The 10,849-nt window shown below is 45.5% G+C and overlaps 3 protein-coding genes across 4 annotated transcripts; 2 read left to right on the top strand and 1 right to left on the bottom strand.

Annotated features, from left to right (window-relative positions):
* Positions 1 to 209: 209 nt before the first annotated feature.
* LOC136490764 (WUSCHEL-related homeobox 1-like) lies at positions 210 to 1,405 on the top strand. The gene is made up of 3 exons (XM_066486957.1): positions 210 to 606; positions 711 to 844; positions 950 to 1,405. The coding sequence occupies exons 1-3, from the start codon at positions 210 to 212 to the stop codon at positions 1,403 to 1,405; spliced, it is 987 nt and encodes a 328-aa protein (XP_066343054.1).
* A 1,892-nt stretch (positions 1,406 to 3,297) lies between these two features.
* LOC136492654 (U11/U12 small nuclear ribonucleoprotein 25 kDa protein-like) lies at positions 3,298 to 7,753 on the bottom strand. Its single transcript, XM_066488645.1, has 4 exons — positions 7,338 to 7,753; positions 7,093 to 7,198; positions 5,127 to 5,226; positions 3,298 to 3,783 (listed from the first exon to the last, which is right to left on the bottom strand). The coding sequence occupies exons 1-4, from the start codon at positions 7,585 to 7,587 to the stop codon at positions 3,688 to 3,690; spliced, it is 552 nt and encodes a 183-aa protein (XP_066344742.1). The 5' UTR covers positions 7,588 to 7,753; the 3' UTR covers positions 3,298 to 3,687.
* Positions 7,754 to 7,811: 58 nt separating this feature from the next.
* Positions 7,812 to 10,111, top strand: LOC136492655 (PHD finger-like domain-containing protein 5A). 2 transcript variants are annotated; one of them, XM_066488646.1, is made up of 2 exons: positions 7,812 to 7,968; positions 9,495 to 10,111. In XM_066488646.1, exon 2 carries the CDS (start codon positions 9,520 to 9,522, stop codon positions 9,850 to 9,852), a length of 333 nt encoding a protein of 110 aa, XP_066344743.1. In that variant the 5' UTR covers positions 7,812 to 7,968; positions 9,495 to 9,519; the 3' UTR covers positions 9,853 to 10,111. The 2 variants fall into 2 exon arrangements, with proteins under 2 accessions (XP_066344743.1, XP_066344744.1); XM_066488647.1 differs by having other exon boundaries at positions 7,819 to 7,968; positions 9,503 to 10,111.
* Positions 10,112 to 10,849: the final 738 nt, after the last annotated feature.

Genomic DNA, 10,849 nt, shown 5'->3' with positions numbered 1-10,849 from the left:
CCTAGCACGCAGCTACGCTCTCTCCCTCTCTGCATGCTAGCTAGCTTGTAGCCTCTCTGCTATGCTATGCACCTATGCACCCCCTCCTTATAAACCCTTCCTCATGCCTCTCCCTTTTCCAAGGCAAGGCCAAAGGCAAACCCTTCCCTCCTCCTTGCCACAGATCGGAGAGATCACAGGAGCTCAGGAAGGCCGGCGAGATCGGAGGCATGGCGGCCAATGTGGGCACGGGCAGGAGTGCGGGCGGCGGCGGAGCGGGAGGAGGCACTGCTACTGGCAGCGTGGCGACGGCGGTGTGCCGCCCCAGCGGCTCGCGGTGGACGCCGACGCCGGAGCAGATCAGGATACTCAAGGAGCTCTACTACGGCTGCGGCATCCGGTCGCCCAACTCGGAGCAGATCCAGCGCATCACCGCCATGCTGCGCCAGCACGGCAAGATCGAGGGCAAGAACGTCTTCTACTGGTTCCAGAACCACAAGGCCCGCGAGCGGCAGAAGCGCCGCCTCACCAACCTCGACGTCAACGTGCCCGCCGCCGCAGCAGCCGGCGCGGCCGACGCCAGCACCCACCTCGGCGTGCTCTCGCTGTCGTCGCCTTCAGGTATGTGGGTATGCGTTTCAGCGTTGGTGCCATTAATTTGTTCGATCGCGGATCGCCCATGCATATATCAAATGTGTGATTGCAAACTGACATGCATGTGTGCGCATCAACAGGCGCGGCGCCTCCCTCGCCCACCCTCGGCTTCTACGCCGGCAATGGCGGCGCCGGCTCAACCGTGCTGCTGGACACGAGTTCCGAATGGGGCGGCAGCGCTGCCATGGCCACTGAGACATGCTTCCTGCAGGTACAGTACATTCTTTTCTTGGGGGGCTTGCACGTACGCAGTTTTTCACGTACAACGAATTGACACGTTCCATCCATCGGTGACTGTTGGGTGCGGTGCGCGCAGGACTACATGGGCGTGATGGGCACGGGCAGCGCGGGCGCCGCCGCGTCGCCGTGGGCGTGCTTCTCGTCGTCGGACACGATGGCGGCGGCCGCGGCACGGGCACCGACGGTGACGCGGGCGCCCCAGACGCTCCCTCTCTTCCCGACCGGCGGCGACGACAGCCAGCCCCGGCGCCCGCGGCACGGAGTCCCAGTTCCAGCAGGCGAGACCATCCGCGGCGGCAGTTTGCCGTTCTGGGGTGCCGCGCCCACAACTGCCAGTCCCACTGCCAGTGCCACTTCCGTTGGGATCCAGCAGCAACACCAGCTGCTGCAGCTGCAAGAGCAGTACACCTTTTACAGCAACACCACCCAGCTGCCCGGCACCGGCAACCAAGATGCATCAGCAGCAGCAGCAGCATCCCTGGAGCTCAGCCTCAGTTCCTGGTGCTCCCCTTACCCTGCAGGGACCATGTGAGAGCAATGCAGGCTGCCACTGCTCTTCACTTCACTGGAACAATTTGCACGTCTGCTATGAGTTTATGTCTCTGAATTCTCATGGAAGGAGTAGTAGTGAGTTGCTGTCATTGTCCTAGGTTAGTAGCATCAGGCATAGGAGTATGTAGAAGCATGTCTGAAGAAAGGCAATAGTGTTTGGCGATCTCTAGTACTATTTGATAGCGAATTTGCAGATGCATGCATATTGCCGGCTGGGCTCTAGCTACTGCTTGCGGTGGTCCGTGGTCCTCATGTAGTGTGTGTGTGTTGTAGTGTAGCAGCAGCACCAGCAGTCCAGGACAACAGTGTGGACTGGTGCAGTGAATTCTAGTGCACTGGTGGTGGTTGTAATGTGCTTGCATTGGGGGCTAGTTTGGGCAGGGGGCACAGTTGTGTCAAACTTGTCCCTCCCTTCTGTGACTTCCAGAAAAAGGAATGAGGCCGCCTGCATGCCTGCTTTTCCATGCTCACCTCGCCTGTTGTCCGTTGAGACTCTTTTGAGAGACTTCTCTCATCGCTGTTGGTGTCTTGTAGTTCCAGCATGCAGATGGAAGATGTGATGTCTCTACCACTAGCTGCTGGTTTTCTCACTTCTCAGTTCAGCCTTTCAGGGCTTCAGGGCTGGGACCACTTTTAGTTGGACTTGTTGGCTAGTGTTTCCATGATTCTAGTGCACAGTACTTCGATTGAGTGATCACATTTGCTCCTGGACCATGCAAAACATGTGCATGCGCACCCGCTGCCATGCATTATATTGGATTGGAAAATGTCATATAGAGTACTAGATAATGTATGAAACAAAGTAAGGCATACGGTTATATTTTGAATTTCTAGACGCAAAATAAATTATCAGATTATGAATTTCTCATACTCGAACAAACATAGAACAAGAGTTCGCATTACCTAGCCACTGAACAAGTATAGATAAGAGTTCTCATAACCTAGCCACTAACTATAGATTATTACTTGTAGCCATTAAGAAGTTTTAGCGATTTCTGTCATATGTTAATCCACATAAATGCAATAGATAAAATCAAGACATATTAAAACAAACAGGTAACGTACTATCTATATGGTCTATACTATTATCACAAACTAGCATATTCAACATAAAAAAGATAAACTTCAACAAAAAGAGTCAAAAGTGATATACACTATATATAGAAAGGCTGCTGCTGCATGGATTGTTTCATTATCACGTCAATTCGTTCCACTGCATCAACTAAGGCCTGTTCGCTTGAACTTATCGGCTGGCTTATCAGCTAAGTATTTTTCTCTCACAACAAAACAGCTTCAGCTGGCTTTAATACCAGCCGAATTGACGTGGAGTCACACAACAATCCATGCAGTGGAACGAATTGACGTGATAATGAAACAATCCATGCAGCAGCAGCCGCTGAGTATGGAGGAGAAAACTAACGTGGACGCACACAACAGATAGGTAGAAGCAAGACCTAAACCCTAACCCGTTTATAGACTATCTTGATCCAAACATAAGGGCTTCTTATCTCATCATATAATAACCTACATACTGTATTTCTACGATAATGGGTTGTTTATATATATAGGGAGGAAAAGACGGCACCTCCACACATTCACTCATTTTTACCGTTTATGTCGCTATAATGACCATAGTCTCTTGTGGGCCTTGTACATTATATTATAGTCCACTAGAGAACTAGAGAACACAAGCTGATATACTTCATCAGTAACAATTTCATATAAAAATAAACGCGTAACACAAGTAGAGAACAGAGTAACTGACATACAGTAGTGGTTTTGTTGTTGTCCTTTTTGTAATCTCTCATTTTTCTTTATTTTCCCTGCCTCTACAAAAGCTATCCGTCCTTTCGAGAGAAAAAAATACGGACATACTGAAAGCTCCTGTGGATTACTGTAACAATTCCACACAGTAATTAACGGCTTACACGACTAGAGAGCAGCTACTGAGTACATAACGTGAGCCCCAAACATAGCTTCCATGAATAATCCATGCTTCCAGTTAACTGACATACAACCTGTTCGCTTGTTGGTTTCAGCCAGGGATTATCAGCTAGTCAACAATATTTTCCTCTCATAACAAACCAGCTCCAGCCGAACTTATCAGTCCAGAAACTCATCAACGAACAGGCCGATAGTCAAAGCCTCGATCACTTTTCTGAAGTGACCACACTACTGCCTCGAGAAAAGGATGACAGTCGCGATGCCTTGCCGGCTTGGCACCAGCTTTGCTCCTATATAGCTAAAAATCACGAGCTGGGGTTACGATTTCCTGCTAAGACCATGGAAGAAGCGGTGTTTCCTTCTTCTTGAGTGCTTCCGATGTACTCTGGACATGACGTGCGGCGAGAAACAGACCTAGATAAACAGAGCAGAGACAGAGATGTGAAATTTTATTTTGAAAGGGTGTGGAGGAGCCTTGTTATAAGTACCAAAAGTTTACAGCAAAATATTAAAAGTGTGGACTAAAATGTATAACAATGTTGTGACTAGTGTTTGAACAAACGATGGTAACACAGATTATTTCCCGATTAAAATTGGACTTCATCAAGGATCAGCCTTAAGCACGTATCTCTTTGCCTTGGTAATGGATGAGGTTACCAGGAACATATAAGAGGATATTCCTTGGTGTATGTTGTTCGCTGATGATGTAGTGTTAGTGGACGAAAGCCAGGTGGGAGTAAATAAGAAACTAGAGTTATGGCAGCAGACCCTTGAGTCTAAAGGTTTTAGATTGAGTAGAACTAAAACTAAATCCATGAGATGCGACTTTGGCAGAGTTGTACAGGAGGAGGGAGATGTGAGTTTGGAAGGTCAAGTAGCGCCTAAGAAGGATACCTTTCGGTATCTGGGATCGATGCTACAAATGGATGAAGATATTGATGCGGACGTTAGCCATAGAATCAAAGCAGGGTGGATTAAGTGGCGACAAGCTTCTGGCATTCTCTGTGACAAGAGGGTACCACAAAAGCTAAAAGGCAAGTTCTATAGAACGGCGATTAGACCGGCTATGTTATATGGAGCAGAATGTTGGCCTACAAAGATTCGACACGTTCAACAACTGAGTGTTGCAGAAATACGTATGTTGCAATGGATTTGCGGTCACACAAGAATGGACCGAGTTCGGAACGATGATATACGTGATCGCCTAGAGGTAGCACCAATTGAAGAAAAGCTTGTCCAACATTGATTGAGGTGGTTTGGCCATGTCCAAAAGAGACATCCAGAGACACCAGTGTATTGTGGAGTCCTAAGACAAGCTAATAATATGAGGAAAGATAGAGTAAGACCGAAATTGACACGGGGGGCAATAAAAAGAGATTTGAAAGCTTGGGATATACCTAGAGATATATGTTTGAATAGGAGTACTTGAAAAGCAGCTATTGAAGTGCCTGAACCGTGATTTGGGGCTTTTGGTGGGTTTCAACTCTAGCCTACCCCAACTTGCTTGGGACTGAAAGGCTATGTTGTTGTTGTTGCACTAAAATGTACACAACAACCTAGACAAACACATAGAACTAAGGACAAAAACACTACAGAAACAGATGCAATTATTAAAGGGCGAACAAAACTGGTTGATGCTTCTAAGTGGTTGCTCCTGTTTCCAGGAGCCACCTTATTTGGTCTTCCAGAAATGAACATGTATATTTTCCGTAAAAAAAAATATATGAAGAAACTATGTATTTCTTAAAAAGAACTACCTTAGAGTTGTTCCGAACGCCATAAGCAGAAAGTGCTGAATTGTCATCTATCAATTTCTCATTGTGATGTGTCAAGCAGTAGTTATCCCAGACATGCTTCCTGGATCAAGCAGAAATAAATGAAGGCCCAAGTATAGAACATGCAGCGCAAAACTCAGAATTGTCATTATTATTCAGTGCACACCAACACACACAAGATTCCACAGTATAGTAGCTCTCCGGATTTAAAAAAAAAATGACGATAAATGTAGTTCGCAAAGAATAACTGAACTTCAGAAATTGGAACTGCCAACCCCACAATATTACATTATATTAAGGACACAATTGTTGGTAATTACACCTTCAGTGGGGGGCCGGTCTTGGGGGTGGGCAGGGTGTGCCACCGACCTAGGCCTCAGATTTAGGTGGGCCTCAACCCATATAGTAGATTAGTACTAGTATTAGTATAGGCCATTAGTTTATACGTTGTATAAGCAGTGTAACGTACGTGGGCTTCTATAGGCTGTAGCCCAATATAGCAAGCGCAGGTCTAGGAAGGCTTTGCCTTCGACACTTTCCAGTTTCCATTCAGAGTTTGGCGACTCGTGAACTCGTCAACGTGAAGGTAATCGAGCAGATCAACAATTCTTAGGGCCTATTCGATCCCAATTTCTATCATCCTCATCCGTGATCCAGTTCGCAGCCGCATCAGTCCATCAATCGTCACGGGATCGCCCCACGGCAGAGAACAGAGAGGATCACATCCATAAGCACCGTTCGGTTGATATTCGATATATGTTTTTTTAGTGCATCGAATATTATCTTCTAAATTGATGTGTATTTGGGAGACTATATGTATAAATAGAAATATATATAAATGTTTGTAGAGAGTGGACTATAGGCCTCTATATTAGTTCTCGACCTAGGCCTAGAAAAACTCAGGACCGGCACTGCGTGGGGATCCTGCTCTAGCTTTTACATGGATGGTACTTATCATTCCTTAGCCTACTTAACATCATAAACATAGAACCAACATTCAGTTTTATGCTTAGTCCTGTTAGTAAATCATATATATGGTCATATGGACTTAAACATACTTGTGAAAGCGCAAACATACTATGGGATGCCCATCTTTTAGCAGCATTTGTACATAAATATAAAATAGTTGACCCATTCAGAACTTATAGTTCGCCAAAAAAGCAACACAATCCAGATAGGCTTACTCCAACAAATAGGCACCACACTTTATGCTGAACTAGCAGCACTAAATACTAAATTCAGTTTTCAGAAACCCTTTCAACAAACTGTGGAAATGGGATCACACTTTGTCACTTTGGAAGGCCCCAGAAAATTCTTGAAGGAAAGCTACAGGAGGGTAGGACTTAGGAGCCAAGGATAAGGATGTCATGTAGACTTAGCAGCAAGTAAAGCAAAAAGACAGTGTAGAAAGTACCGGGTCATGTGGTTCTGAATAACTGAGAAGCCAAAATTAGGTCAGCAATTTCTTTGTGCACACAGCAGACTGAGCTCAAACAAACAAAACAATCTTGGAAAAATATATTTACTTAAGTTCCAACAGAAAAAAATTCATGGGATAAACTCAAAAGGCCTGCCTAGCCATATGTACACACATTCAACTCTGAAACCTAAACAGGTGAACCTCGGGTGCAAAATCAAACTGAAAATCAAAATAAACTTCAGCTTTTGTGTTTCTTAATGTCTTTGTTCAGCCATCAGTATATACATGTGCAGTATTATCAGATTGCTCAACTGTTCAGTGCATCAGATATGGAATAATAAAGATCCACTGGTAGCATGCCAAGAACATTCATCAGAAATTAAATTAGGACAACCCAGCTTAGATGCCAAGTTAACAAGCATAACAAAGAGTAATGCACAGTATAAATAACCCAGCTTTAGAAGCATGATATTGTCCACAGGAATGTTGATCTTTTTCAAGAGAAAACAGGAACGGTTGTTTCCTTACCATGAGATATGACGATGCCCCATCTGCTCTTGTTCTATCTCATTTATCTTCTTCCTGATAGCCAGCTTCAGATCCTTGACAGTGGCAGAATTCAACACCGCCACCTCTTTCACAGGAATAAAAGAAGCAGATATAAGCAATCAAGTGGAATTAAAATACACAGTAGGATTCAAGGACTACAGCATATACTGAATGGTAATTTGACAAAAAGGGGGAACAAAAAGGTCTGAAGGGGATCGATGTACCGAAGGAGGTGTTGTCCAGCTTGACAGCGGTCAGCCTCATGGCGCTGCCGAGCTCCAGGTTTATCAGCGTGTCTACGTCGGCGAAGGAGGGCTTCCTGGGGACGTCCACGAGTATGGGGTCGTCGAGGAGCGCGGCGAGCATGGACTGAAGCCTCGCCTGCTTGGCCTCTTTGCTCTGGTAAGCGGCCACCTCCTCGGGCTTCCCGGAACCCGAATCCATCGCTCCCGCCACCGTTGAGAACGATTCCATTAGGTCCCAGAGCGGAGCTCCGCGGCGGAAGTCGCCCCCGCACTAGTCGACAACGGCGGCGACGGCGAGCTCGGCAGGGACGCTGAGATTTATGATACCGACATGTGGACCCTACTATCGTTTGACACCGACATGTGGGCCCTAGTATCAGTGTACCAACCGCTCGCGTAGTTGACAGCCGTCCGATTGGAATGAGTCCCCGTTTTGGACGGAGTGGCATCTTTCTAAGCTTCTAGCAGCATCGGCCACCGCCGCGAAGGCCCAGCCGCGGCCGTTAGCCCTAGCCGCCGTCCGCCGCCTTCATCGTCGCCGTCGTCTCGAGCTCTCCGCGCGCTGCCTGCGAGAAGCGAGGCGAGCCTTCGTACATCACCTACGTGAAAGGTACGTTAGCTATTGGAGCGGTTTGTGTGGGCGTTTCGTAGATTAGTAGCTTAGAGGAGCGCGGCCGCCTGATCTTGCCTACGGCGGCCGAGGAGTTTGGGATTCCACTCGCCGTAGTTGAACCCGTTTCCCTTGGCTGTTTCGCTCTGCAGTCTTCTCCAAGTGGGTTCCACCCCGTGAGCCATGGCAGGTTTGGGGCGAGGGGGAAGGGGAAAGCTTGAGAGGTGGCTTTCGTTTAGCTGCTGGGTAGGATGATTTGGATAACGATGAGGATTTAATCATTTAGTATCCAAAATGTTAAGATGCGGCATGACAACGTGGGAAGCAATAAGCAGTAGTGGATAAATTCATCGGAGTGCTGTTTGGTTGTTTCCATGCGACTTCAGCAACAGTTGTCTGTATAACTACTAAGGCCCTGTTTGGTTGAGCTGTGGCTGTGGGAAAAAGCTGCTGTGGGCTGTGAGCTGTGGAAAAGCTGCTGTGGGCTGTGAGCTGTAGAAAAGCTGAAAGCTGTTTGATTAAACAAGTATAAAATATACCTTTTATCTTTATCTCTCTTGAAACAACTATGGAAGAGCTTTTTATTCCACCAATTTCGAAAAGCAGAAAGCCAAAAGCCAAAAGCAGTGTCAAATCAGCTTTCAAAAATGAACTACGAAAAAGCAGCTGCTTCTGAAAAAGCACCCTCCAAAAGCAGCCCCTTTGGTTGGGCTTTTGGCTTTTGGGGCCAAAAGCCAAAGCCAAAAGCCCAACCAAACAGGGCCTAATTAGGTTATGATGCCAATTGGAAACGCTACAAAATCCGATATGGTGAGATTGCATATGGTTTCAGTGGGATATGGACTTAGACAGTCTAATTTTCCCTATGAGTATCCTGTATTCAGTAGTCTTCATCTTTTATAAGTGAGTTATTATTCTTATTTCAATTAGCAGACCTGTTGTAGTTCCAAAAGAGCCTTAGTGTTAGTGATGAATGATTGAAATGTTGTTTTCTTCTTTTGGGATTTCTCTATACTAAAATTGGTACTGTTTGCAAACAATTCACTCCTCTATGAAGAGTTGCTGCATGTCTTGATGATTGAATTAACATTTTGCTTCTCCTGGGTATGTTTCACTGTAATTTAGTTCTTGTACATATTCTACCTTCTGCAAAGGGATTTGGACTCAGACAGTCCAACTTGCCCTATAAGTATCGTGTATTATGTAGTATTAATCTTTTGTAAGCGAGTTGTTCATATTTGAATTGGTGAACCTGATGTAGTTCCAAAAGAACTTGTGTTAGGGATGAATGATTGAAATGTTGTTTTCTTCTTTTGGGATTTGACGGATTTCTACACTAAAGTTGGTAGTGTTTGCAAACATTTCACTCCTCTATGAAGAGTTTCTGCATGTGTTGATGATTGAATTAACATTTTGCTTCTCCTGTGAATGTTTCACTGTAATTTAGTTCTTGTACATATTCTACCTTCTGCGAAGAGAAGTATGACAATGTGTGATTCGTATCTATATGCTCTGTTTTACTATAGTATCGCAGGTTAAAATCCGACAGCAATGGCGAAGCATCATCCTGATCTCATCATGTGCCGGAAGCAGCCCGGCATCGCGATTGGTCGCTTGTGCGAGAAATGTGATGGCAAGTGTGTCATCTGCGACTCATACGTGCGCCCATGTACCCTTGTCCGGGTCTGCGATGAGTGCAACTATGGTTCATTCCAGGGAAGGTGTGTGATCTGCGGAGGAGTCGGCATCTCAGACGCCTACTACTGCAAGGAGTGTACCCAGCAGGAGAAGGACCGGGATGGTTGTCCCAAGATCGTCAATCTTGGAAGTGCCAAGACAGATCTCTTCTATGAGCGCAAGAAGTATGGTTTCAAGAAGAGATGATCAAGAAGATGAAGCTGTGTGTGGTTCTCTTTGGCCGTGTGTTCTGTTCTATCGCACTGAATACTGATACTGAGAGTAGGTAGCTGAGGCAGCAGCTTTGTATTCCTGTTATGATTTGATAATTGATACCGATGTGAGAATACAGCCCTGATAAGTGATATACGTTGTAATAACTAGTTCAGCTGTATGGTGTTAGAGACTGCTTATATAATTCGTGCTTGATGGTAAATTGGTAATGGCCATGAATGGACTTGAAATCTTGGCATGACCTTTGTCATCATATGGTAGCTTACTGCTCTATGAATCTGGCTGTCATCTGGAACGAAAGAAATTGGGTGTGCGAGTGTGGCTCTCAGTACATGATGTACTTTGGTTTGAGAATCAGCCGGACGCAAAAAGACGATCAGTTTGTTGGTTTTGAGAATCAGCTGGAAGCAAAAGGACGGATCAGTTTGTTGGAGCCTGCCTGAATGCAGGGCTGGCAAACTTTGCACGTCTGGTAGATAAGGTTTGGTTGCCTTTTCAGACTAGTCCAAGATAATCATCTATGTCAGTCTAATATAAGAGACGTTTTTTATTGTTTATTTATTTGTTTTACTCGCATTTCTGAACATATGTATATTTTCTCCAGAATTGTATGAATATATGATAGTTGCATGCCATTGTCACTGCCAGTCACGAGGTAATTGCTGGCCGATATGCACTTGGTTAGTTGAAACGCACGGTGGTTACCTAGTCGCTGCAAATTGCATTGGCTATCTGCGTACCATTTCACCTCCATCAGCAAGTAAAGCACCTAAAGCTTAAACAAAGCATACAAAAGTCCAAGCCAAACATCAGTACAAAAGTCCGCCGAATGCAAAAATCCAAGCTAAACATTATCAAAGTCCGTCGGAAGGAGTAAAGAAGAGTTGGCATCTGATACGTCTCCTCGAAGCAGACGCTAATCTCCTCGCCTAAAAAATTAATTATATATTCTTATTATTTAACCCAAACC

Source organism: Miscanthus floridulus, chromosome 11 (genome assembly GCF_019320115.1).
Source record: "Miscanthus floridulus cultivar M001 chromosome 11, ASM1932011v1, whole genome shotgun sequence".
Classification (NCBI taxonomy): domain Eukaryota; kingdom Viridiplantae; phylum Streptophyta; class Magnoliopsida; order Poales; family Poaceae; genus Miscanthus; species Miscanthus floridulus.
The sequence above is the reverse complement of the archived record's forward strand: the minus strand, read 5'-3'. Positions and strand labels throughout refer to the sequence as shown.